This window comes from Arachis stenosperma, chromosome 10 (genome assembly GCF_014773155.1).
Source record: "Arachis stenosperma cultivar V10309 chromosome 10, arast.V10309.gnm1.PFL2, whole genome shotgun sequence".
Classification (NCBI taxonomy): Eukaryota; Viridiplantae; Streptophyta; class Magnoliopsida; order Fabales; family Fabaceae; genus Arachis; species Arachis stenosperma.
This window is the reverse complement of record NC_080386.1, coordinates 107,448,795-107,472,623: the sequence shown is the minus strand read 5'-3', so window position 1 is coordinate 107,472,623 and position 23,829 is coordinate 107,448,795. Positions and strand designations below refer to the sequence as shown.

The 23,829-nt window shown below is 35.9% G+C and overlaps 2 protein-coding genes across 5 annotated transcripts; both read right to left on the bottom strand.

The window, feature by feature from the left end:
* Positions 1-10,894: 10,894 nt before the first annotated feature.
* LOC130955286 (mitogen-activated protein kinase kinase kinase 3-like) lies at positions 10,895-17,048 on the bottom strand. Of its 4 annotated transcripts, none has more exons than XR_009076705.1 (13): positions 16,368-17,048; positions 15,067-15,390; positions 14,858-14,945; positions 14,642-14,704; positions 14,341-14,501; positions 14,171-14,246; positions 13,707-13,766; positions 13,488-13,595; positions 13,150-13,386; positions 12,760-12,860; positions 12,246-12,666; positions 11,377-11,883; positions 10,895-11,304 (listed from the first exon to the last, which is right to left on the bottom strand). XR_009076705.1 is itself a non-coding variant. In XM_057882120.1 (11 exons), the coding sequence occupies exons 1-11, from the start codon at positions 16,841-16,843 to the stop codon at positions 12,417-12,419; spliced, it is 1,944 nt and encodes a 647-aa protein (XP_057738103.1). In that variant the 5' UTR covers positions 16,844-17,048; the 3' UTR covers positions 11,952-12,416. The 4 variants fall into 4 exon arrangements, 1 of the variants encoding a protein (XP_057738103.1); XR_009076706.1 differs by having other exon boundaries at positions 11,430-11,883; XR_009076704.1 differs by having other exon boundaries at positions 10,895-11,883.
* A 1,838-nt stretch (positions 17,049-18,886) lies between these two features.
* LOC130957434 (uncharacterized) lies at positions 18,887-22,985 on the bottom strand. The gene is made up of 4 exons (XM_057884291.1): positions 22,290-22,985; positions 21,888-22,208; positions 21,576-21,822; positions 18,887-19,125 (listed from the first exon to the last, which is right to left on the bottom strand). Exons 1-4 carry the CDS (start codon positions 22,983-22,985, stop codon positions 18,887-18,889), a joined length of 1,503 nt encoding a protein of 500 aa, XP_057740274.1.
* Between the last annotated feature and the right edge of the window lie 844 nt (positions 22,986-23,829).

The window sequence follows — 23,829 nt, the reverse complement described above, 5'->3', positions numbered from 1 at the left end:
GGAGCTATGACTCACTAAACCCCACATTCATTAGGGGGATGAGCTCTGCTTGTTGAAATGAGTTGGTGAATTCATCTTTTCCTCCTCAATTCTAGTGGTTGATCTAAAGAGGGAACTCTTGCTCTTCATAGATTCAACCACCATCGAGAGAGGGGTTGATCTACATGAATTATGTGGTGAATTTGAGGAATGAGCCACATAATTCAGTTTAGAGTTCATCCTTTCATGATTCCTTCAATCAATATACCTTGGTTAGTATGTGAGATGTAACTCTCCTTGGTTGAGATTATAGGAATTGTGTGGCTGGATTAGAAAGGAGCTTCATCTCTTCTCATGAACAAATAGATCACGAGAGTGGCATTTGGTTATGTTGAGAGAGATTGAATCACCAAGAGATTGGGATTCAATCACCCACTTGCCATGGATCTATACCCATGATTGAGAAGGATTTGACTAACATCAATTCATGAAAACTTGCATCTCTGATCCCTAATGATCTTCTCTACCATCAATTCTTATTTCTATTGCCTCTAGTTGTTTAATTTCCCACAACCCAATTCCCTTTTACATTCGGTCATTTTATTCTTCTTGTCATCTACATTTTGTTCCTCTAATTCATGCTATTTACTCTTATGTTCTTTAAATTTCTGCAACCTTTAATTCCTTGCAATTTATCTTTGATGTCATTTAAGTTTCTTGCAATTTAAGTTTCCGTTATTTACTTTCATTTATTTTTTCTATTCTAGTTCTTTACATTTTGTGTCATTTACATTCTTGCAATTATGTTCAAAAATCAAAATGCTCATGAAATCAAAATCTTATTCGCTTAACTAAATCTACCATTTAACTAAAGTTGCTTAATCTACCAATCTCCGTGGGATCGACCTCACTCTTTGTGAGTTTTATTACTTGATACGACCCGGTATACTTGCCGGTTATATGTGAAATCTAATTTTTACGTATCAACTATCCGGATTCTGAGTTCCTATAGAAGCCAATCATTCTGAATTTCAATGGATAAAGTGAGATGCCAAAACTGTTCAGAGGCAAAAAGCTAAAAGCCCCGCTTATCTAATTAATACTGATCTTCATAGATGTTTTTGGAATTCATTGTATATTCTCTTCTTTTTATCCTATTTGATTTTCAGTTGCTTGGGGACAAGCAACAATTTAAGTTTGGTGTTGTGATGAGCGGATAATTTATACGCTTTTTGGCATTGTTTTTAGTATGTTTTTAGTATGTTTTAGTTAGTTTTTATTATATTTTTATTAGTTTTTATTTAAAATTCACTTTTCTGGACTTTACTATGAGTTTGTGTGTTTTTCTGTGATTTCAGATATTTTCTGGCTGAAATTGAGGGACCTGAGCAAAAATCTGATTCAGAGGCTGAAAAGGACCGCAGATGCTGTTGGATTCTGACCTCCCTGCACTCGAAGTGAATTTGCTGGAGCTACAGAAACTCAATTGGTGCGCTCTCAACTGCGTTGGAAAGTAGACATCCTGGGCTTTCCAGAAATATATAATAGTCCACACTTTGCCCGAGATTTGATGGCCCAAACCGGCGTTCCAAATCAGCTCAAGACTGCCCGGCGTTAAACGCCCGAACTGGCATAGAAGTGGGAGTTAAACGTCCAAACTGGCACAAAAGTTGGCGTTTAACTCTAAGAAAAGTCTCTACACATGAAAGCTTCAATGCTCAGCCCAAGCACACACCAAGTGGGCCGGAAGTGGATTTTTATGTCATTTACTCATTTCTGTAAACCCTAAGCTACTAGTTCTCTATAAATAAGACCTTTTGCTATTGTATTTTCATCTTGGTTCTTCTGGTTCCCTCTCTGGGGCCGAAGCCAATGATCACCATTATCACTTATGTATTTTCAACGGTGGAGTTTCTACACACCATAGATTAAGGTGTGGAGCTCTGCTGTACCTCGAGTATTAATGCAATTACTATTGTTCTTCTATTCAATTCAGCTTATTCTTGTTCCAAGATATTCATTCGCACTCAAGAACTTGATGAATGTGATGATTATGTGATGCTCATCATCATTCTCACTTATGAACGCGTGCCTGACAACCACTTTCGTTCTACAAGCAAACAAGGCTTGAATGTGTATCTCTTGGATTCCTTAATCAGAATCTTCGTGGTATAAGCTATAATTGATGGCGGCATTCTTGAGAATCCGGAAGGTCTAAACCTTGTCTGTGGTATTCTGAGCAGGATTCAAGGATTGAATGACTATGACGAGCTTCAAACTCGCGATTGTGGGGCGTTAGTGACAGACGCAAAAGAATCACTGGATTCTATTCCGACATGATCGAGAACCGAAAGATGAATAGCCGTGCTGTGACAGAGCGCGTTGAACATTTTCACTGAGAGGACGGGACTGTAGCCATTGACAACGGTGATGCCCAACATACAGCTTGCCATGGAAAGGAGTAAGAAGGATTGGATGAAGACAGTAGGAAAGCAGAGAGACGGAAGGGACAAAGCATCTCCATACGCTTATATGAAATTCTCACCAATGAGTTACATAAGTATCTCTATCTTTATTTTATGTTTTATTCATCTTTTAATTATCAAACCTCCATAACCATTTGAATCCGCCTAACTGAGATTTACAAGATGACCATAGCTTGCTTCATAACAACAATCTCCGTGGGATCGACCCTTACTCGCGTAAGGTTTATTACTTGGACAACCCAGTGCACTTGCTGGTTAGTTGTGCGAAGTTGTGATAAAGAGTTGAGATTGCAATTGAGCGTACCATGTTGATGGCGCTATTGATGATCACAATTTCATGCACCACCAGCCATAAACCATTATCACACACAGCCATTCGGCTCATATCACACACACAGCCATTAGGCTCATATCATCATATACACAGCACTCCTCCATCCTCCTCAACATCTCATAACCTTATCATTAGTCATAACTTCTCATTATATTCCCTTCTTCATCTGCAAGTTACCCTCTTCCCTAGCTTCCTCTCAAATCACTAGGCATTCTACATTAATTTAAAATTTAAAAGATGAAATTGGGGGTTTATAAGTGTGAAATAACATCTCGGAAGGTTACAAGCTTTTTGGGAATGTGAAAGACTTGAAAACAAAAGCTTTAGAAAAGAACAAGGTCGTGTGCGTACGCACAAGGGTGTGCGTGCACACGCCCAGAAGTGTTTTCAGAAAGTGTGCGTGTGCATAGGCTTGTGCGTACGCACAGAAAGTAAAATTTCCAGTGTTGAGTGCACGCACAAGGTGTGCTAGCGCCATCAACAGAATGACATTCCCAACGTGTGCGTGCGCACAAGGCTGTGAGTACGCACAGATTGCAAACCTCTGTTGGTGGAGTGTGCGCACAGGGCATGCTAGCGCTCCCATCAGTAGCCCTGTCCCCATGTGTGCGTGCGCACAGGTTCAAAATTTCACGGGGTGTGCGTGCGCACACAAACCAGAACTCACAAATTCTGCAAAATTTACAGAATTCAGATTTTTGGCCCAAACTTCCAACTATCATATCTCCTTCCACAAAAATCAAATTTTCACCAAATTTAAACCATTTTAAAGCTTGTAAAATTATCTTTCTTTTGATATAAAAATCATCAATGAAAATGATAGCTCAAGATATGATCCATTGAAGTATATCAAAATTCCATTTTTACCAAAACTCAAACTCCCAATTTTTAAAACATACACTTCCAAATTCATCCAAAATCAACCGAAAACTCAACCATTCCAATATCAATCATTTCCAAACCTCATTCAATCATCAACCCACCAATTCTTCCATATTTATCAAATCTCAATTCAATAATTCGATTCATAATCATCCTTCCCTATCACAATTTCCAAACAAACATTCAATTTCATCAATCACCATATATATACACATATCAATACCACACTCCAAAACATGCTCATTAACAAAAGCCTCAACCCTATCATCAGTCAAACGTATTAATCCATATCACATACAACATTACATGCTTTACCTACCATTATGACCACTCATAATCATTTCCACCATCATTCATACATATTTAACTCAATCCAAATTATCCAACAACTACATCAACATTCCAAAATCCACTAAATTCATACATAACAACACAATTATATCATCCATCAACCACATCAATATTTCAAAATCTTATCCTAGGGCCACTAGCCTACGTTTTCACAACCACATTACATTTTAGATACAGAAAACCGAAATCATACCTTGGCTGATTCCCCGCTCAACCCGGAACACTCCCGATTTCACTTTTTCATTAATTTTCAAGGTTCCAACACCTTCAAGGTCATATTTCCAGCTTGCAACTTCACTTCCAAGCTTCCAAAAATTCCAACAAGCTTCAACAACCAATTTTTTCCCAAGCTATACACATTAATTACCACAAATCAATATCTAAGGTTCATCAAAATTATAATTTCACAAGGTAAAGAGTTTTCTTATCTTTTCCGATGGTGTTTGAGACACAAACCACCAATAGCCCAACCTTAATTACCGCCTAAACAATCAAAACACAAAAATTCCTTCAAAACCATCACCCATATTTTCGGACTTTTAGGGCAGAGGAAAGAAGATGAAAATTCAAATTCTTACCAGTAAAGGATAGATAGAACTGACAGGCTCGGCAAGAGCTTCGTGTAGCCACTGACGGCACGCAAATTGAAGCATTGTAGCTCAAGTTATGATCTAATGAATGATGAGGTGAATAGTGTTTGTGAAACCCTCTCCTCTCTTCCTCTCATTCACGTTGCTTCAGCTCTTATGTGATGAAAGTGAGTGAATTGGTCACTTAAGTGACCTTTTATATGTTGGGCTTGGGCCCAACTTGAGTCCGGTCCAATCCGTTAGCGTTTTTGGCTCGTTTGGCCCAACTTTGGGTCAAACCTTTAAAATTAGTGTCCGATTTTCAATTCTAAATATTTTTCCAAGGTTTTTCTACTGTTTATATTATTCTCGCATAGTACCGGACAGACTTAAGCTGGTACTGCCGATTAATTTGCCATTACGCATTTTTACATAATTTTCCGAAGAAAATTACATTTTCCAACTCAGAAAAATCTACTGAGTCCAATTATCATATTTAAATTTTCCAATTAATATTCTAAAATTTTGAACCTATTTCGGGCAATTAAATTATTATTATGTTACGTTAATTAATCGGTTAATTAATTCGCAGTTCTTACAGCAAGAGGATTATCTCGCACAGTAATTGGTTTCCGTCATCCACTAGACGCCGAGGTCGTAGGACGATGACTACCACAGAGGCAGCTACCTCTTCAACAGCACCCTCAACACGTTCAGCACCTGGACCATCATCAGCATCACAACCACTCTATCCTTTGATCCACTGGTTGGTCGAGGATGTAGCTCGTTTGGAACGCCACTCCAAATGATGCTATCAAGACATCAGGAGACAGCTTTTGATGTGGGATTCAGTGATAGAGGAGCCAGATACCCCCTCTGAGCACAATGAGGAGGAGGAGGAGCGGGATGCACTAGCTCAGGATAGCAACGAGGACTCCTTCCACTCCACCTGACTTCCGGAGTACCAAGGACGGTGCTAATTCTTAAGTGTGGCGAGGTCGTCTGACTGATCGGCGATGTTTATTTTGGGTGAAATGTTCTACTCCAAACACTTTTATTTTAATTTTTATGCTTTTGGACTTTTGTATATATTATGTTATTCTGAACACTTTTTAGTTATTGCACTTTATACCTTTAGTTTGTACGTACTCTAGATTTCTATTTTAGTTTTACATACTTTTTACCTTATTTTATGTTGTCTAGTGTATATACATAATTTAGTTGTAGTTTATTAGTGGTGATTGGACAATGCACATAATTGAACTTAGTTGAATTTCCTATACATTTGATGATTTGGTTTGACTGAAATTAGGAAATAAACTTAAGATTTTTTATGGTTTACATCCAATCACATTATATATAGAATAAGCTTAGTTAATTTAATGAAATTTCAAAGAAAACTTCTTTTAATATAGGACATTGATATTCCAAGTGAATTGAGTTGAGATTTTTCATTAAGACTTGCTTGAATTACACATTGTGGAACATGGCTTTTGAACTAAGAACACACATCCTTATGATTTTTAAGCTTAATTTTGTGGTTGCATCATATAACCACTATTTTAATTCTTGTGTATATTCTCTTTCTATGATTGCAATCTTTGATTTGTTTGATTCTTTATATCCATTATTTGATGTATATATACATTTATGTGATTGAGGCCTTCATTTCAATTAGCTCACTTACCCATATAGCCTACCATTTTATCTACCTTTGTTAGCCCACTTTGAGCTTTTTTAATCCTCTTTTGTTCCATATGTTAGCATATCACTAACCATAAGAAAAAAATAATAAATATCCCTAATTTGAATCTTTGACTAGTTTAGAATAGTGAGTGTGTGTGTCATTTAAGTGTGAAAAAAGATGGAAAACATGAGTTGATAAAAGTGTGTTGTATTTCTATTGAAAAATCTTGAAAATTTGGGTACATACTCATGTATTAATTATGTAAACCATATGCATTCACCTTTTGTATATATTATGTTATTGTTTCAAAAAAAAAGGAGAAAAAAAGAATAAAAAGGGGACAAAATATCCCAAAGTAGAGTAATAATAACAATGCATATGTGTTGTGATTGAAAAGAATGCATCACTATGTGTAAAAGTGAGATTTTGGGTAGCGAAGCTCAATGTGAATTGCATAGGTTGTTATATGTGTTAGGTGAGAGCTTAGGTTAATTAAAGATTCAAATTCCAACTCACTTAGCCATATATATATATATATATATATATATATATATATATATATATATATATATATATATATATCCTTACCTTTACCTTTAGCCCCATTACAACCTTGAAAAGTCCCCATGATACTTGTATGTGTACACTAAATATTTGTTGATTGTTAGATGAAGAACAAACCTTAGAAAGCATGATTAGGGGAGAATTGAGTGGATCGACCCTAAACACTTGAGTGACTAGAGTGTATACACATATCCAGTAAGGGGTTCGATTGCTCAATTCTATGTTTCCACCTATGATGATCTCTTATCTTGCAAGTTTGTACATTCTTGTATACGACTCAATTCAATTGTGGATTTGATTTGGTTATAATTGCTTTAGCCCTTGATTGTGCATAAATGCTTTCTTGAAAATTAATTTACTTTGACTAAGTAAATACATGTAGATAAATAGATAGTGTTATTTAGAGTAGTTGCATGAATGTAGATAGATTGTATATAGATAGTTTACATCGAATAAATGTTGATACCCCTTTCTTGTCTTTCTTGATGTTTAGCATGAAGACATGGTATTGTTTAAGTGTGGGGACGTTGATAAATCATAATTTTATGGTTTATTTTTTATTAAAATGAGTGGATTTATCAACTTATGTTGTACTTATTCACTGAAATAGCATGGTTTTATGATTTCTTCCTAAATTGTGCTTAAGAGTAAAAACATGCTTTTTAGACTCTTAAAATTGCTAAATTTAATTCACTTTAATTTCGTTCGATGTCTTGATATGTTTGTTGAGTGATTTCAGGCTTACAAGGTAAGGATGGATTGAAGAAGTGAAGGAAAAACATATAAAAGTGGAAAATTCATGAAGAAATGAAGTTTGAAGTACTTCATGGTCATGCGTACGTGCTTTGAGAATTTGCCATGTTGCGCGTACGCATGCGTCATGCGTATGCACGATTGACGGCACGTGATTCCCTTAAGACAACATGTGGCTGATGGTACACGAAATCGTGATCTCACACACTTTCTTCACAACTCCGCGTAGCTGACCAGCAAGTGCGCTGGGTCGTTCAAGTAATACCTTACGTGAGTAAGGGTCAATCCCACAGAGATTGTCGGCTTGAAACAAGCTATGGTCACCTTGTAAATCTCAGTCAGGCAGATTCAAATGGTTATGGGACTTTGATAATTAAAAGACTGATAAAACATAAAAAAGGATAGAGATACTTATGCAATTCATTGGTGAAAATTTCAAATAAGCGTATGGAGATGCTTTGTTCCCTCTGAACCTCTGCTTTCCTACTGCTTTCATCCAGTCATGCGTACTGCTTTCTATGGCAAGCTGTATATTGGGGGATCACCGTTGTCAATGGCTACCGTCCGTCCTCTCAGTAAAAATGGTCCGGCTACGGGTTACGTAGGGCTAATTATCTGTCGGTTCTCGATCGTGTCGGAATAAGATCCAATGATCCTTTTGCGCACTGTCACTGCGCCCAGCACTCGCGAGTTTGAAGCTCGTCACAGTCATCCCATCCCAGATCCTACTTGAAATACCATAGACAAGGTTTAGACTTTCCGGATCTCAAGAATACTGCCAATTGATTCTAGCTTATACCACGAAGACTCTAATTGCACGGAATGGAAGGCTCTGTTGTCAGGAGAGGCAACCATGCGTCGTGGACCAGGAGGCCAAGAGATATGCATTCAAGCTTGTTTTCAGGTAGAACGGAAGTGGTTGTCAAGCACGCGTTCATAGGTGAAAATGGTGATGATGTCACTTGATCATCACATTCATCATGTTGAAGTGCGAATGGATATCTTTGAATAAGAATAAGCTCGAATTGTATAGAAAACAATAGTAATTGCATTAATTCATGAGGAACAGCAGAGCTCCACACCTTAATCTATGATGTGTAGAAACTTCACCGTTGAAAATACATAAGAACAAGGTCTAGACATGGCCGAATGGCCATGCCTCCCAAATAACATGAAACAATCGAAAAAAGGGGTTCAAAGACTTGATCCCAAGATCAAAGATGATCAAAAGATGAAAATACAATAGTAAAATATCCTATTTATAGTGAACTAGTAACCTATGGTTTACAGAAATAAGTAAATGATGCAGAAATCCACTTCCGGGGCCTACTTGGTGTGTGCTTGGGCTGAGCATTGAAGCTTTCACATGCATAGGCTTCTCTTGGAGTTAAACGCCAGCTTTGGTGCCAGTTTGGGCGTTTAACTCCAACTTTTATGCCAGTTCTGGCGTTTAACGCCAGAAAATGGTCTCTGACCGGCGTTTTGACGCCAATTTGGGCCATCAAATCTCAGGTAAAGTATGGATTATTATACATTGCTGGAAATCTCAAGATGTCTACTTTCCAACGCAATTGAGAGCGCGCCAATTGTGCTTCTGTAGCTCCAGAAAATCCACTTCGAGTGTAGGGAGGTCAGAATCCAACAGCATCTTCAATCCTTTTTCAGCCTCTAAATCAGATTTTTTCTCAGGTCCCTCAATTTCAGCCAGAAAATACCTGAAATCACAGAAAAATACACAAACTCATAGTAAAGTCCAGAAATGTAATTTTTGCATAAAAACTAATAATTATATACTAAAAACTAACTAAATCATACTAAAAACTATGTAAAAACAATGCCAAAAAGCGTATAAATTATCCACTCATCAGCCGACGATTTCTGGACCTTCTCAAGCCCAAATCCAACTCCTTTCTGGATATTTCAATCCAAACTAAAGAAAGATGAAGGGGAGAGCAATTAGAGTAGCTTAGAATTATGTTTTATGTCATTTTCTAGAGAGAGAAGCTCTTCTCTCTAGAATTAGGATAGATTTAGTAATTTCTCCTTTAGATTTAGGTTTTAATTCTTGTTCTAGTGTAGTTTCATTTATAATTGCATATTTCATTGCCTTGATTCTCTTAGTTTCTCTTGTTAATCTCTCATTTTTACTACTTTTAGTTTTATGAACATTATCGTTAATTTTGAGTTCTTTAATGCAATTTATGTTTTCATGATTATTATTACTTCCTTTAATTATTGATTATTGCTATCTTATATTTGGTAGCTTTAGATTTTATTATTATTGAAATTTTATCTTGCTTTACTTTTATGCCTTCCAAGTATTTGTAAAAATGCTTCTCTTGGTTTTAGAGTAGATTTTTACACTCTTGACTTAGAATTGAGTGTTTGAGTTGAGATGACCTTGAGTCACTAATGTCCGAATTGATTGACAATTTGGGGATTTCAATTAATCTTGTTTCCATTAATGAGTAAGACCTATAGATTGTGATTGATTGAGCTCGGTTGACTTATCTCACCATTAAAGGTTGACTAATTGAGTTTGCTCTTATAAATGTCATGTTGTGGTTAGTGATGAAAGAGTAATTGATGTCCAATATTGATTGTTGATTTAGGGTTGTTAGTTGTTCTTGTTTCCATTGACGAGTAAGGCCTATGGATTAAGACTGACTATGCCTATTTGACTTTCTTCCAATATTGGAAATGACTAAATGGAATTAACTCTAGATAATCACTATATTTGTGGTCTATGACTTGGAAAGGAAGCTTTGACTCTCAAACCTTACCAAAAATGTCTTTTAGCCTTTATATTCCTTCCGTTGTTGGTTTTATTTTCTTGTTATTTAATTTTCTGCCTGTTTATCTGCAAACCTCCGTATGCTCATAACCGATAATACGCATACCTCACTGTAGTTCTTTTGAGAGACGACCTAAGATCTAATACTTTCGGTTTTTTTATTGGTTTGCACTTATAAAAAACAAATTAAACTTTGATTTTGAGAATTAATTATCTGTTTGGACTATACTTACAATGAAATTCTATTAATAAATTCTAGACCGACGTTAATCCCTCCGTCATGCAGCAATGCTAAATTGGCTTAGACATTGCTTCTGTTTTGTTATGTATTTTGGTGGTAATATATCACATTACTCAAACCTTAAATGCACTTATTTATTATTTTCGTTATAATTTGATTAGTAGTGTCCTTACTGCTGTCTACTTGATTTATCTAATACAATGTAGTTACCAACCAATGCAGGTGCTGATTAAAGCATAAGGGCTTGCATCACATTTTTATTTTCAATTTGCAAAATGCATATTTCACATAAACTCACATTTCTCCACAAAACAGGTCCATCACACAACTCTAATTTGATATCCTAACCTATTTCTTACACCATAAGTACAATTATTCAAGCATACAATGCACTAAATAAAGCCAAAAATGACAATGTCAATACAATTCCAAACATCAATGTGGAAATAGTCCTGCATTTAGTGCTACCATGAGATTTTATCCCTACTATGTCCTTTTCCATCAACATCTCCTGAGATCACAACTTCTCTTCCAATCTCTTCATTTGATCCACCAATTCATTAGAACTCGTTATATCTTTACCATGAAAAGATGTCACATATTTGTCCAACCAAGCAAAGAATTTGCAAAGAGGAGCTTTGGTATGTAAAAATACATTTACTTGCTGAGAGTGAAAAGAAAGAAATTGACATAAATAACCATTAGCAGAATAGGTCCAAAATCAAACCGAAATTACCTTAAAATAGGAGCATTCGAAAAAGTTTGTTTGGGTTGTCCATGGTACTTAACTCTAATAAGATGGCATATATTTCGCAGTTACAGGTAGGTGCTGTAAATTCTTTCTTCCTCCTATTCGCCCCTCTCCTGAAGCTCTCAATCAAGCCAACATCGCATTCAAACCCTCGCTGCGCGCTTGGGCTTCCATTTCGTTTCTGCGTCATTGAGTAAGAACCCTCATCTTCATCAGCCATGACTTGCAGAATACACGTTCTCCAACTATGGCTACAACGAAGACCCAAACCCTAATTTAAAGGAGGTTGAGACAAGGATGACGTGTTGTACGTTAGGAAGGGGTCAATTTGTCCCAATTTGGTAGGAAAAAAATCCACGTGACTGAGAAATTGACAGGTTAGCACTCCACCATCTCCCAAACGGTCGCAGGGGCTGCCATAACCATTTTCTTAGGTGTTTGAGGTCCGCTTGGTCAATTTCCAATCGTTAGGGAACGCGTTGTCCTTCGGAACTGAAATAGACATTTATTCTAAATGAACACACCCACTAACCAAACACTTACTATGGTAAAGCTGAAACTAAAACTAAAACTAAATCAATTCAAATGAGTGATATAATCACTTTCAAATATTTTTTTGGCATTCGGGATAAACGAACTCTTCCAAGCCAATACACTAGTCAGTGTCTTGAGTCTGAACTAGTAACTATATAATTTAAAAAATGGAAAAAGAGTATGTATGGAAAAATTACTCTCTTTTCCCTTCTGCCATGAACTATGAATATACAACATCAGCGTTGCTACAGACAGAGAACACCTTACACCTTGCATTTACAATAATCAATAAATTGGTACACTGAACTAGGTCTCTATACCTTGCATTGAGTTCTCCTTCTTATATCCTTCACCTCATCAGTAGTGAAAATGGACCCGAATATTTTTATGGAAAAAGTTTGCTTTTGTAGAGATTGAAGTTCAACCAGAGGTCACAATGCATGCTGGGGAAAACACTGGAAGATTTTAGCGGAATTTACAATGGTGGCAACTCAAATGAGTCTCGATCTTGGGGATCCACCAGGTGTGTGGTGGGATCTGTATGGAGATGTTTCGTGCCAAGGATCAAGAGTGAAGGCGGCATTCGATCTCAACGGATATGACGGGAGGGTATTTTGTCCCATCAATGTGCAAGTTGGATGAGGAGGTGAAAGGAAACAGCTCTTGTGTGCTGATCCATACTGCCGCAATGGACTTGAACAAGGAGATACGGGTAATGATGTGATCATTCTTGAGTTATCTCTGAACAAGCGAATTACAATAGCTGGTTAGTCCAAGTAACTAACATAGTTATAGTTATACTCTCTAAAAAACAACAGGTTGTGGGTGTTTTACCTTTGGTTCCTTACAGCCCGCGAGGCTGGAGGGGCTGCCCTTGTTGCATAGTCTCCATCAAATGAAGTTGCATTTATTTTATTTGAAAAAATCTCAGGTGGCTGCAAATAAATCCAAACAATCAATTATGATCAAATATTTTTCGTTCAAGTCAAAACTAGAATTATATGGCAGCAAATCTTCTATGAAGTTATACACTCCACTAATACAGTATAGATAAATGGTAACATATTTCCTTATCAGTCATCACTTATCACCCCAAACTATGTTAAGGTTTTCCAATTAATCTGTTCCCTACAGTTAAGCCAAACAACAAAGCATACTAAAGCCTCAAGCACATATAAGGTCAGCTACAAAATACAAACTATGCAAAATAATCAAAGACTATACCGGTGTCCGGCTCCCATCAAGCATATAGGGGAAAGCACTCCTGGTTATGCTGACATTTGCAGCTCTTGTTGCCGACTGATCTCGAATAAATGGGTGATCTAGCAGCATTTGAGCTGTTGGGCGAGCCAATGGATCTCTTTGTAAGCATAACTGGATGAAGTTCTTTGCCTCATTCGACAGATGCTCAGGAAGTTCAGGCATATCTTTGCTGTTACCAATTTTGAATATTGCTGCTACCTGTTTCAAACATGTGAAAATAATGATTTTGATCTTTTTATCTTGAAACAGGATCACAAGCAATGTCAATGAATGTAGTTATAAAATATTGAATAGCTCACCCCTTCATATTGACTCCAAGGAGGCTTCGATGTCGCCATTTCAAGAATTGTGCATCCCAAGCTCCATATATCAACAGGAAGACTATAGCCATTTGTATTCATTACAACCTAAGATAGCAAAAATCAGGATAACGTACTATGTACAGCAGAAACTGAAGTATAGGGAATTTTTTTTCTCCGAAAGAAATTTCAAGATCTAAAACCGGAGGAAATATTTACCTCAGGGGCCATCCAGTATGGACTTCCTTTGAAAGAAAGCATTGAGGAAGAAGCATTTATCTGGTTCAGAACAGCCATAATTCAGAGATGATCTCCATCAGAAATCAACCAACAGAGAAAATTATACATCGCTCTCCAAACTAGCTTTGCTTAGTATATATTCTCAGGTGATACAGCTCCAACTTATTAATAAAATAACAGAATCAATGTGTTTTCATCTCTCCTTATCTATGTGAGTGTACATAACTGTTAGAGAGAGAGTAGGGAAAAATCTCTTGCCACATACAGATATGTGCAAATCTACAAAAATTTCCAACCTTCAGGAAAACGAGTATTTTTTGGGGTTTCACCCTCTAATACAACTTGTACATTGTATAACTTGTATGTACCACAAATAATAAATATGATTCGCTATTGAAGTAATCTAGAAGAAATTTCATTCTTTGTTCATATGATACACTTACATGTTTAGCCATTCCAAAGTCTGCCAGCTTGATTTCACCATTTGGATCAACTAGTATGTTAGCCCCCTTGATATCCCTGTGAAACAAAATTACAAAGTGATAAACTATTTGATCAAGAGTAAAGAAACAGCAACTTCATGTTATAAATAGAGCAGGCATGGTCACGTTACCTGTGCACTGTATTTCTACCATGAAGATAGGCAAGTCCAGAGACAATCTGCCTAGTATAATTTTGAATAACAGGCTCCTTAAAGGCCCCATATTCCTGAAGTAATTTATGAATCGAACCACCGGAAACATATTCTAAATAAACTGAAAGTGTTTCTTCTCCCTGCAAACACGCCATATATATTATTCATAAATGGATCCCATTCATCAATTTTTGTTTTTTCAAATTTCTATGTGTGCACATTGCTACAATATGTACGTACATGATATAAAGAATTCTAAACTTTGATATTTTAGGCATACCAAGTCACTCCCATAGTATTGAACAATATTCGGATGTGAAAGCTGACTAAGCAAGAGTATCTCCTGCAATTGATTGGTGTAAGTGTTATAATTTATAGACCACTGTATGATAATGTGCATATTAAATCAAAATCCAAATCAACTGTGAGAAGAATATCTTCCTAATAAGTGTTATAATTTATAGTCACTGCATCATGCTTTGTACTTATGACGTACCTGATTAAGTTGTTTGTAGCACTCTTTTGATGTTTGATCATCACAAACAACCCTGACTTCTTTTATTGCACACATTTGTCCATTTTCACTGTGAAAGTTGCAATATAAGAATTTTAGGATTGAAAATTATACATAAGAATAGGTAGTGGAAGGCTAATCTAAAAGGGAATTCAAAATTGACCTTAAATTTCCTTCAAAAGGGGGATTACCTATTGAATCCAGCATATACATGCCCAAATGTACCCCGTCCTAGCAGCTTTCCTTTCTTCCACTTGGATGGATTACATGTGGTGTTTTCTGGAAGTCCATTTGGTTTTGTGTTGGAATTGGAAAGAGAAGAAGGACTAGTCGGAGAACCCGGCGGAAGAGGCAACGGATGACACTCACTCTTTCCATCTTCTTGCCTGCATGTAGGGGAGTCAAGACTCAAAACATGCAACCTCGGATGAAGCGGTGATGTAGGGCTGGTGGGCCCTCTTGAACCAGGACCCGGGCTTTTTGACCTTGCATTGAACTTTATGTCACTTTGTCCTCTACCATAAAGAAAAATGGCATAGATTAGTTTAGCATAAAACTCTAGAACAACACTGAACCACACCCTTATAAAAAAAAATTGCAAACTGCATGTTTCTCTTCCTTACATTGTCAATCAATGCTAAAATATGTGCACAGATTATCACTTATCAGTCCCAGATATTTTATAATGATAACCATCTCGTAGGCTTAAATGAATTATGATAATTATGTAAGAAAAGTAAGGTGCATTTATCTTTGCATTAATGTCTCCTAAATCAACTTGAATGATTAAGTAAGATTCCATAATCAGTAAAAGGGGGAGAAAAAGGACGGGATGTAGTATCAACAAATCTATCCCTCAAGATTCAGATCTTCATTTTTCCCTCAAATGAATCAATACATGAAGTCTGCAAATTGCAAATTTCCAAATCGCCAGTTAATCTAAATAATTTTCCAAAGCACGGATTGTAAATCACGAGTCGCAGAACAGAACCACAATACCCTAATCTGAATGGAGAAGAATTGCAATAAAGCATGAGCAGACATACACACAGAATGCGTGAGAGAACCCTTTTAGAGGTTAATAACTAAAACGGAAGAGAAAAGTTGAAAGAGAAAAAAAAGGAGAAGGAAAGTAGAAGGCAAGAAAAGGGTGAAAGACTGAAGGGGAAGAAAAGTGAACAATCATGTGAGAGTGTATGTAAAACCAAAAAAGGATCCCATACATGAAAGCAATTATGGTCTAACTACAAAAGGGAAAAGAAAGAAAGGGGGAAAAAAAAAAAGCAGAGTCCTGTAACTAAGGCTCCGGAGTAAAAGTAACTAACTTTAGCTGATCAATGATCAATAATTACACTTAACCTTTTCATTAACACCAGAACAATAAAACGGATCAATCAATCAAACTAAGTTTCACCATAAGTACTAGGATTAGGGAAAATAAAATAAAATTAGGGAAGTAGTGAAACCAAATCATGATTGGAAAATAACGAACCTGGTTGCATCTATACGAGTGTATCGAAGGGTGGATTGTTGATCATCAGAGCCCGTGGAACTAACGCTGGAACCAGAGACGGAGGCAGATCCAAGGCCTTGGTCGTTGCCGAAGCTTTGGGTGGAGGAGACAGAGGGGCGAGGCAAGGGGTGGCCTCTCTTGTCGCCGTCGGAATCCAAGCATGAGAATCCGGAGGATGAGCCTCCGGCGGCGGCGGCGGCGGCGGAGGAAGCTACGGCGGGGGTAGAAGAGAAGTCTCTGCTGACCCTTGGTGAGTTGCGGGAGAGGGTTTCGTCGAAGCTGTGATTGGGCTTGTCGGATTTGGCCTTACTGGGAGGTGAAAGAGAAGAAGAAACGTTGTTGTTTGATCTGGTGAAGGTGAATTGACGAACTCCTCGTCCTCCATGCTGATGTGGCTGCTGCAGTTCTTGCTGCTGCTTGGACTTGCTGGACTTTTTACTCCACCAAGTGGGCATTCTAAATTGGGAAAAAAATAGAGAAGAAGAAGAAGAAAAGAGGGAGCGTTTAATTTGTTTGGTGGGAGAAAGTGAGAAGGACTCTTCAAAGAAGAAGGAAAAGAGGAGAGTTAAGGGGTAGGTTTTGTGTTTTGTCGTTGTAGAAGGAAGTGGAGGAAGAAACGACGAAGCAGAGAGAGAGAGAAAGGGGAAAAAGGGGGGTACAGTAGAAGAACAGCTAAGGAAGGATGGAATTGTAGACTGTAGAGAGAGAGAAAGAGGGGACGGCTAACGGTGGTTGGATGGATAAGTGACGTGGCAATTGCTTAGATAGAGATAGAGAGAGAACGCTCTTGTTTTGAGTGCTGTGTCTGCGCGTACGTGTGTGATGTCTGCTGTTAACTCTGTCTCCTCTCTTAGGAATGATAATACTGCACGTTCAAATTCTTTTTAGTTTACTTATGCAGTTTCACACTAGTAACTTTTTATCCGAATGTAACAGGCTCAGTGTAGATAAGAAATAAAATATTCAATAAGATTAGGCCTTTAAGTGATTTTTAAACCAAGTTTTTAATTAAATCATCACACCAATCTTTCTCCCTTTTGTATATCTATATGGACTAATTTTTTTGGATATGAAATTTAGTGTGGTGAAACATAATGTTATGGACGTTAGAGGTGTTATATATTGCTGTGAAAACAGTAAATTGACAGAAAAAAATCAGATGGTCTAATTTTTTGAGAAGAGAAGAGAATACAAATCGAATCGTTTAATTTATGTTGAGTAAACAAATATTTTATTAGAAATTGGATCCACCAATTTCATACATACAAAACAAAAACTTTTTTAACTAAAAAAATTGGATTCATCGATTTTATGTATATAAAACAAAAAAAAATTTTGCTAAGGAAATCGGATCCACAAATTTATGCATGCACTTTTTTTTTGCTACGACACAATTCTAATCGGACGGTCTGATTTAGGTTCTTCTAAAATTTGAAATAGTAAAAAAGGCGGTCAGACGATCCGATTTTAATGTTTATATATATCCAATCCCCTAATCGAGCTTTCCACTTCATCTTCTTCTTCTTCTTCTCACAATCTTTAAATCTTTTAAAGCTCCTTCTCTTCTTCTCCGGTGTTTCAAAAAAATTAATACCAAAGCTGAGAGTGTTCAATGTGAGTATATTATCATGGATGATAGAGTTATGTTAAAAATATATTATCATGGACAGATTTTATTACAAACATCTGAAGGAGTGAAATTTGTATGTGAAAATTCATTAGATATTATTATTTCATTCACACTGTCATTTGAAGAACTAAAAGGTGTAATTTGTGAGAAGATGGATTCTCAAATATGTAGGAGAGTGTCATGTATTTTGTACAGATATCCTATATTTTTTTGTGGGTTCGTTCAATTTCAAACAAAATACGTGACAGATGAAATGAGCATGCAAGGAATATTTTTAGTATATCTTGAAAGTCGGTCCCGACTATCGTTCATCGAGCTATATTTTAGTTCGAGCAATCTGTAGTGGATTGAGATATTGAATTGGAAGATTATAACAGTGATAGCGAAGAAGAGTTTGAAAGTAACTATGAGGTCGTTGATCCAGTTGTAGACGAAGATCAACTTTTATTTTGTTGCTATCATTCTTTTACTTATTTATATACAAATTGTACCAAAAATACCTTCTCTTTTTTTTTTTACTTTTAAAATACCTTATCTTAAGAACATAAAAAAAAGAAATAGATAAAATGAAACAAAAATAGTAGTAATAAGTATATATAAAATTTAGTTTCCATCGTTCAAGTATTCATTATGATCAGGTAACATTATACATTTGTGTGGATTCATAGATTCCTAACATACATTACATATATAGTTAAAGGGTGGCCCAAAATCAAGAGACTATCCATAAGTACTACTACTATCATCCAAGAATACTTGTCTTTTTACCAATATTCAAAAAGAAAATAAAAGTTGTATTTAACACAACTTTTCTCTTTTATCTCAACACATTTATATCTTATCTCTCTAGTCTATCTCTATACACTTATCAAACACGACTTAGAAGATACTTAGTTTTATACGGAAGCAAATTGAAAGATACCTTGGCAACAATAACAGGTGAATTGCCAATCGAGTCTATATTGGTTATTGGTCCTTTCTCTTCAGAGAAGTACTTTCTTAGCACTTTCTCATACTTCTTTGACTCAATATAAAAGAAAGGGAATGCAGCTCCAAGATTATCTCTGGTTAAGTTTGAAATAGGCTTGACAATTATATGATCTGGCTCTGACATCAATATACAACTGAAAATATGTAGTACAAATGACACTAACAAAAGTCAAAACCCAAAATTCCTTTAACAAAATAATGATTTAAAGTATAGCACATAAAAAATTGAAGTTAAAAATAATCACATACTCTTCTTAATTTTTTTACAATAACTTTTAAACACCTTAAAAGAAAAATAGTATATGCATTTATTATTTTCTTTTTGAAATCAGATAATAATTAGGACGAATAAAATCTAAAACATTTTACCCAAAGAAAAAGTGCAAGGCATAGCACTTAAAATATCATACTTCAAGAACAAGTGCGAGGCATAACATTTATACAAATTATTCACAAATTGAAGCACACATTTTTTAGTTATCTAATTCTATAATAACACAACACAATGGACAAAACTTAATTGTAACTTGTAACAGAACAAACACACACACTTCTTAAGAGGAAGGAATGAAAACCAAATCATAGCATTAGTATTTGTATACACTCTTTCTTCCAAATAATTAACTTAAAATCTTCAAAATTCAACTCCTCACTCACAATAATGTCATAAATTCTAAATGTAAAACATCAATTTTTTCCAAAAAAGTCAAAGCATCCAATCACCAATTTCTTTTTTATAATCACAAAAAAAGCAACCATAAAAGAAACACAATTCAAAACCCCAAAAAATGAAAACTAAACCAAAAAAAGGAAAAAACATGATCCACGCCAACTGGCAAAGGCTGAGCCACAAAGGTAGGGATCTCATCCATGAACTGATCAGGCTTTCCAGAATGAAGAATCCTGGTGAAGCCTTGAGTCCATTATCTAGCAGCAGCAATTTGAAAATTTTGCCGATCTGTGGCTGACGGTGTGTGCATCGATGAATTTGGGGCAAGAAGAAGAGAGAAAGCTGACGTTGATTGCAACGCTGTGCTAGGGATTGTGGAGAGTTCGGAATGCTGAGATATTTGAAGGAGAAAGAACCACAGCTCAAGTGATTTTTGTTACGGCATCGAAGCTCCAAGATTTGTCGCTAAAACTTCCAACTTTGATTCATCTACGTTTCGTCGATGCTGTTGGTAGTGGATGAATGGCCTTCTTCTAGTGGCGATAAGCATGGGAAGGACGTCGAGCAGAGGAGATGCCACAAGATGAGACCATGCGGTGGATCTGGCGAGAGCTCAAGAAGTTAGGGCTACTGGGTTAGGACTGGGTGAGTGTGGGACAAAATAATAAGGGCTTTTTGGGAATTTTTAAAATATGAGAGTGTCTTTGATTAGATTTTTTTATTGTGAGACTATTCATTTTTTAACAGAATATTTTGTTATTTCATACATTTTTTTCATATTTGTAAGAACCGAACCGGTGATCAAACCGGTCAGGTTACTGGTTCACTGGTTTATTAGTTTAACCGATAAATTGTTAGTTGAACCGGTAAAACCGATTTCACATAAATAAAAAAATATAAAATATTAAAAATAATCATAACATTAAAAAAATTCAAAATACATATCTTTAGTTTTTTACCAATATTTTAAAAACAACCAAATTTCAAAGTCTAAATATAACTAATACAAAGATAGACATGAAATTAGTTAGTACTAGTACAATAGTATCTTAATTAAACACAGTAAGGATAACAATTCATAAACTAAATCCAATGAGTGATTTTGAAGTCGGGAAATTGCTCTTTATCTGACAAATGTGGAACTACATCCTGATTGGTTTTATTTTGATTTGTATTTTCCACAGAATTATTAGCTCCATCATCATCCCGATCATCTTTCAAATCCAATTGATCTTGCATTATAGATAATATTTCATAAATCAAGATAAAAAATAATATAAAACATGTTATAAGGCATACAAAAATCATAGTTGATCATAATTCATAAATAAATAAAAGCATACCTAAATCATCTAAAGGTGATTAAAGAGACATATTTGCAAGATCATTTCGTAAAGCATCAACTTCTTCAGGAGTTAAAAATAGTGGTGAATCTTCCAGTATTCATTCTGAATGATCCTTAAATGCATCAAGACAAATTGGATCATAAACTTGCTTTCTCATTTGGTTCCTATGTTATCAATATACTTCATTACTCTTGTGATGATTAAGATTTTAAAATAATGCTTTCAACTTAAAACAATCAAGAAAGTACCTTTGTTGTAACCTTAAGTTGTAATGAACATAAACAAGATCATTAAGTTTTTTATGCTCTAACCAATTCCTCTTCTTTGAGTGAATGTGTTCAAAAATACTCCAATTACACTCACAACCTAAAGAGCTACAAGTTTGGCTTAAAACACGAATAGCCAACTTTTGCAAATTTGGTGCTCCATAACCATAAGACTCCCACCATTAATCTTAACATAAAAAACAGAAAAATAATTTATCACAATCATAAATATCACATAATAAATACATCATAATCGTAAAAGGCCAAATTTATGAAGAAATTCACCTTGCATAACAGTGGTTCGTTTACGTATTGTAGATGGTCTTCCAAAATCTTGTTTAGCATTCTTAAAGATCCTCTTCTCACTTGTCAGCTTAGAATTCAATACAGGATCATCATAAGCATATTTCTCAATAACATCTAACAAGCCAGAAGTCGTTTGTTTGTGTTTTTCAAATTCTGCAGCATTAAATCGAAAAGCTGGATTTAACCAATAACCAGCGGCATGAAGATTTTTCTTAAGTTGTGCATCCTACAGGTATCTAAAATCTTCAAATAAGGATCAGCAATCTTCTTTCTTTTCTGAAACCTCTTCACCATTTCTTCTATAGCCTTATAAATAGCTTGATAAAGAAAACTCATGGCAGCTCTGTCTTCACTATCCACAATACGTAAAACACGAACAAGTGGCTCAGTAAGCTTAACAATATCAGTACATTCACTCCAAAATTTAGAATCCAAGACTTGATCCAAAAATTTCTTAGCTTTGGCTTCTTTGGAATAAGCTGAGCTTGTCCATTCTTTAGAGGTCACGATAGCTCTCAAAGGATCCTTTTGAGCTAAAATACTTTGCAAAGCAATGAAATTAGTGGCAAACCGAGTTGGAGCTGGACGAAGTATTTCCCGTCCACCTGTAAACTTTCTCATCAAGAACAGTGGATAGCAATGATTATAGATATACTTGGTGATCATTGAAGCTTATGACATAGTTTCACTCACTTCTTGTAACTTCCTAATATCTTGAAATATAAGATTAACACAATGAGCTGCACAAGGGGACCAATACAATTTAGGAAACTCAGCCTCCAACAACCTTCCCGCAGCAACATAGTTTGCAGCATTGTCCGTTATAATATGCACAACATTCTCAGGACCAACAAACAATACAACATCCCTAAACAACTTAAACAAAGCATCACCAATTTTTGAGACATTAAAAGCATCAACTGACTTTAGAAAAACAGTTCCTTTAGGACAATAAACTAAAAAATTAATCAAAGTACGCCTACAACAATCAGTCCATCCATCGGCCATAATAGTGCAACCAGTTTGTTTCCAAATCTCACGATAACCATCAATCATTTTCCTCATATCCTCAACTAATTTACTCAACAAATACCCACGGACTCTTGGATAATTTAGCCCTTTATACCCTGCACCCATGCTTGCAATAGCATCAATCATTGGCTGATAATAAGCTGAATTAACCGCATTAAATGGAACAGAGGCATCCATCATCCATTTCGCAATAGCAATATCACACTTCTCCACAATTTCTTTGCTTTGAAGAACGCTTTTGATAGTTGGTCGAGCTCTGGGTGTTGTTGCCGATGGAAAATAGGATTGTAAACTTTTGACTTGTTTTACTTTTCTAGAGCTAGGTGCTAGAACTCTGGATTTTTGTTGTTGTTGCATCTCATTACATTCGATCTCTTCAAATTCTCTTTCAACTTCATCACAAGCATTATAACTTTCTGCATATTATTCTTGAGTTTTTCTTTTCTTGCTTCGAAACTCTTCAATGCTTTGATGGAATTGGTGTCTCATTGCAGTTAGCACCTTTCGACATGACTCAATATCTCCTCCTTTTCCAGCCAAATGAAGCTTAAACTGATGAATTCCTCCACCCCTAATAAGTTTCTCACAATATATGCATAGTAGAATAGTTTTTCCAGATTTCACAACTTGTTTACAATGACCCCACACAGGATCGGTTTTTGCTCTATTATTGTTTTTTTGGGTTCCGATTGATGCATCAGGAGTTGATCCTTGTTCTTGCGAAGATGGTGTTTCTGATGGTGTATTCGCAAAATCCATTCTAAAAGAATATGGAGTAGCAAAAGTATAAAACAATAGCAATCCTAAATTCCCTAATTCCTATTCCTTATTCAGCAAGACATCAACCTTAAAGGCTTAAATAGTTAAATTCACAGCAACCTTAAATAGTTAAATTCACGGCACAAGACCACAAGCATATTCATAACAGAGCAGACAACATAAAAACATTAGTCATAACAGCTTCATATTCATAAATTTTTCAACAAGCATATTCAACACATAACAAATCAACATAGCAACATTATTCATAGTTTCAAGCTTTCAACAAGGAAGTGCATAATAGAACAACAGAAGATATTGCGAGAACAAGTTTTTGAACAGAATAGAATAACTCTAGAAAAGAACGTATCCTTTCAACTCCAGAACAATAGAAAATATTGATGCATCAGTTAAGGAAGTGCAGAATATATCCTTTTAACTT

Excerpts from the sequence above, each read along its gene's own strand:
- LOC130955286 (XM_057882120.1), bottom strand. The coding sequence starts at position 16,843 with ATGCCCACTTGGTGGAGTAAAAAGTCCAGCAAGTCCAAGCAGCAGCAA. Across the intron at positions 13,596-13,706 it reads CATACTGGATGGCCCCTGAG|GTTGTAATGAATACAAATGG; the intron begins GTAAATATTTCC and ends TTGCTATCTTAG. Across the intron at positions 12,861-13,149 it reads TTGATGGGAGCCGGACACCG|CCACCTGAGATTTTTTCAAA; the intron begins GTATAGTCTTTG and ends ATTTATTTGCAG.
- LOC130957434 (XM_057884291.1), bottom strand. The coding sequence starts at position 22,985 with ATGCAACAACAACAAAAATCCAGAGTTCTAGCACCTAGCTCTAGAAAA. Across the intron at positions 22,209-22,289 it reads ATATTAGGAAGTTACAAGAA|TTTACAGGTGGACGGGAAAT; the intron begins GTGAGTGAAACT and ends TTGATGAGAAAG. Across the intron at positions 21,823-21,887 it reads ATAAGGCTATAGAAGAAATG|GATGCACAACTTAAGAAAAA; the intron begins GTGAAGAGGTTT and ends AGATACCTGTAG.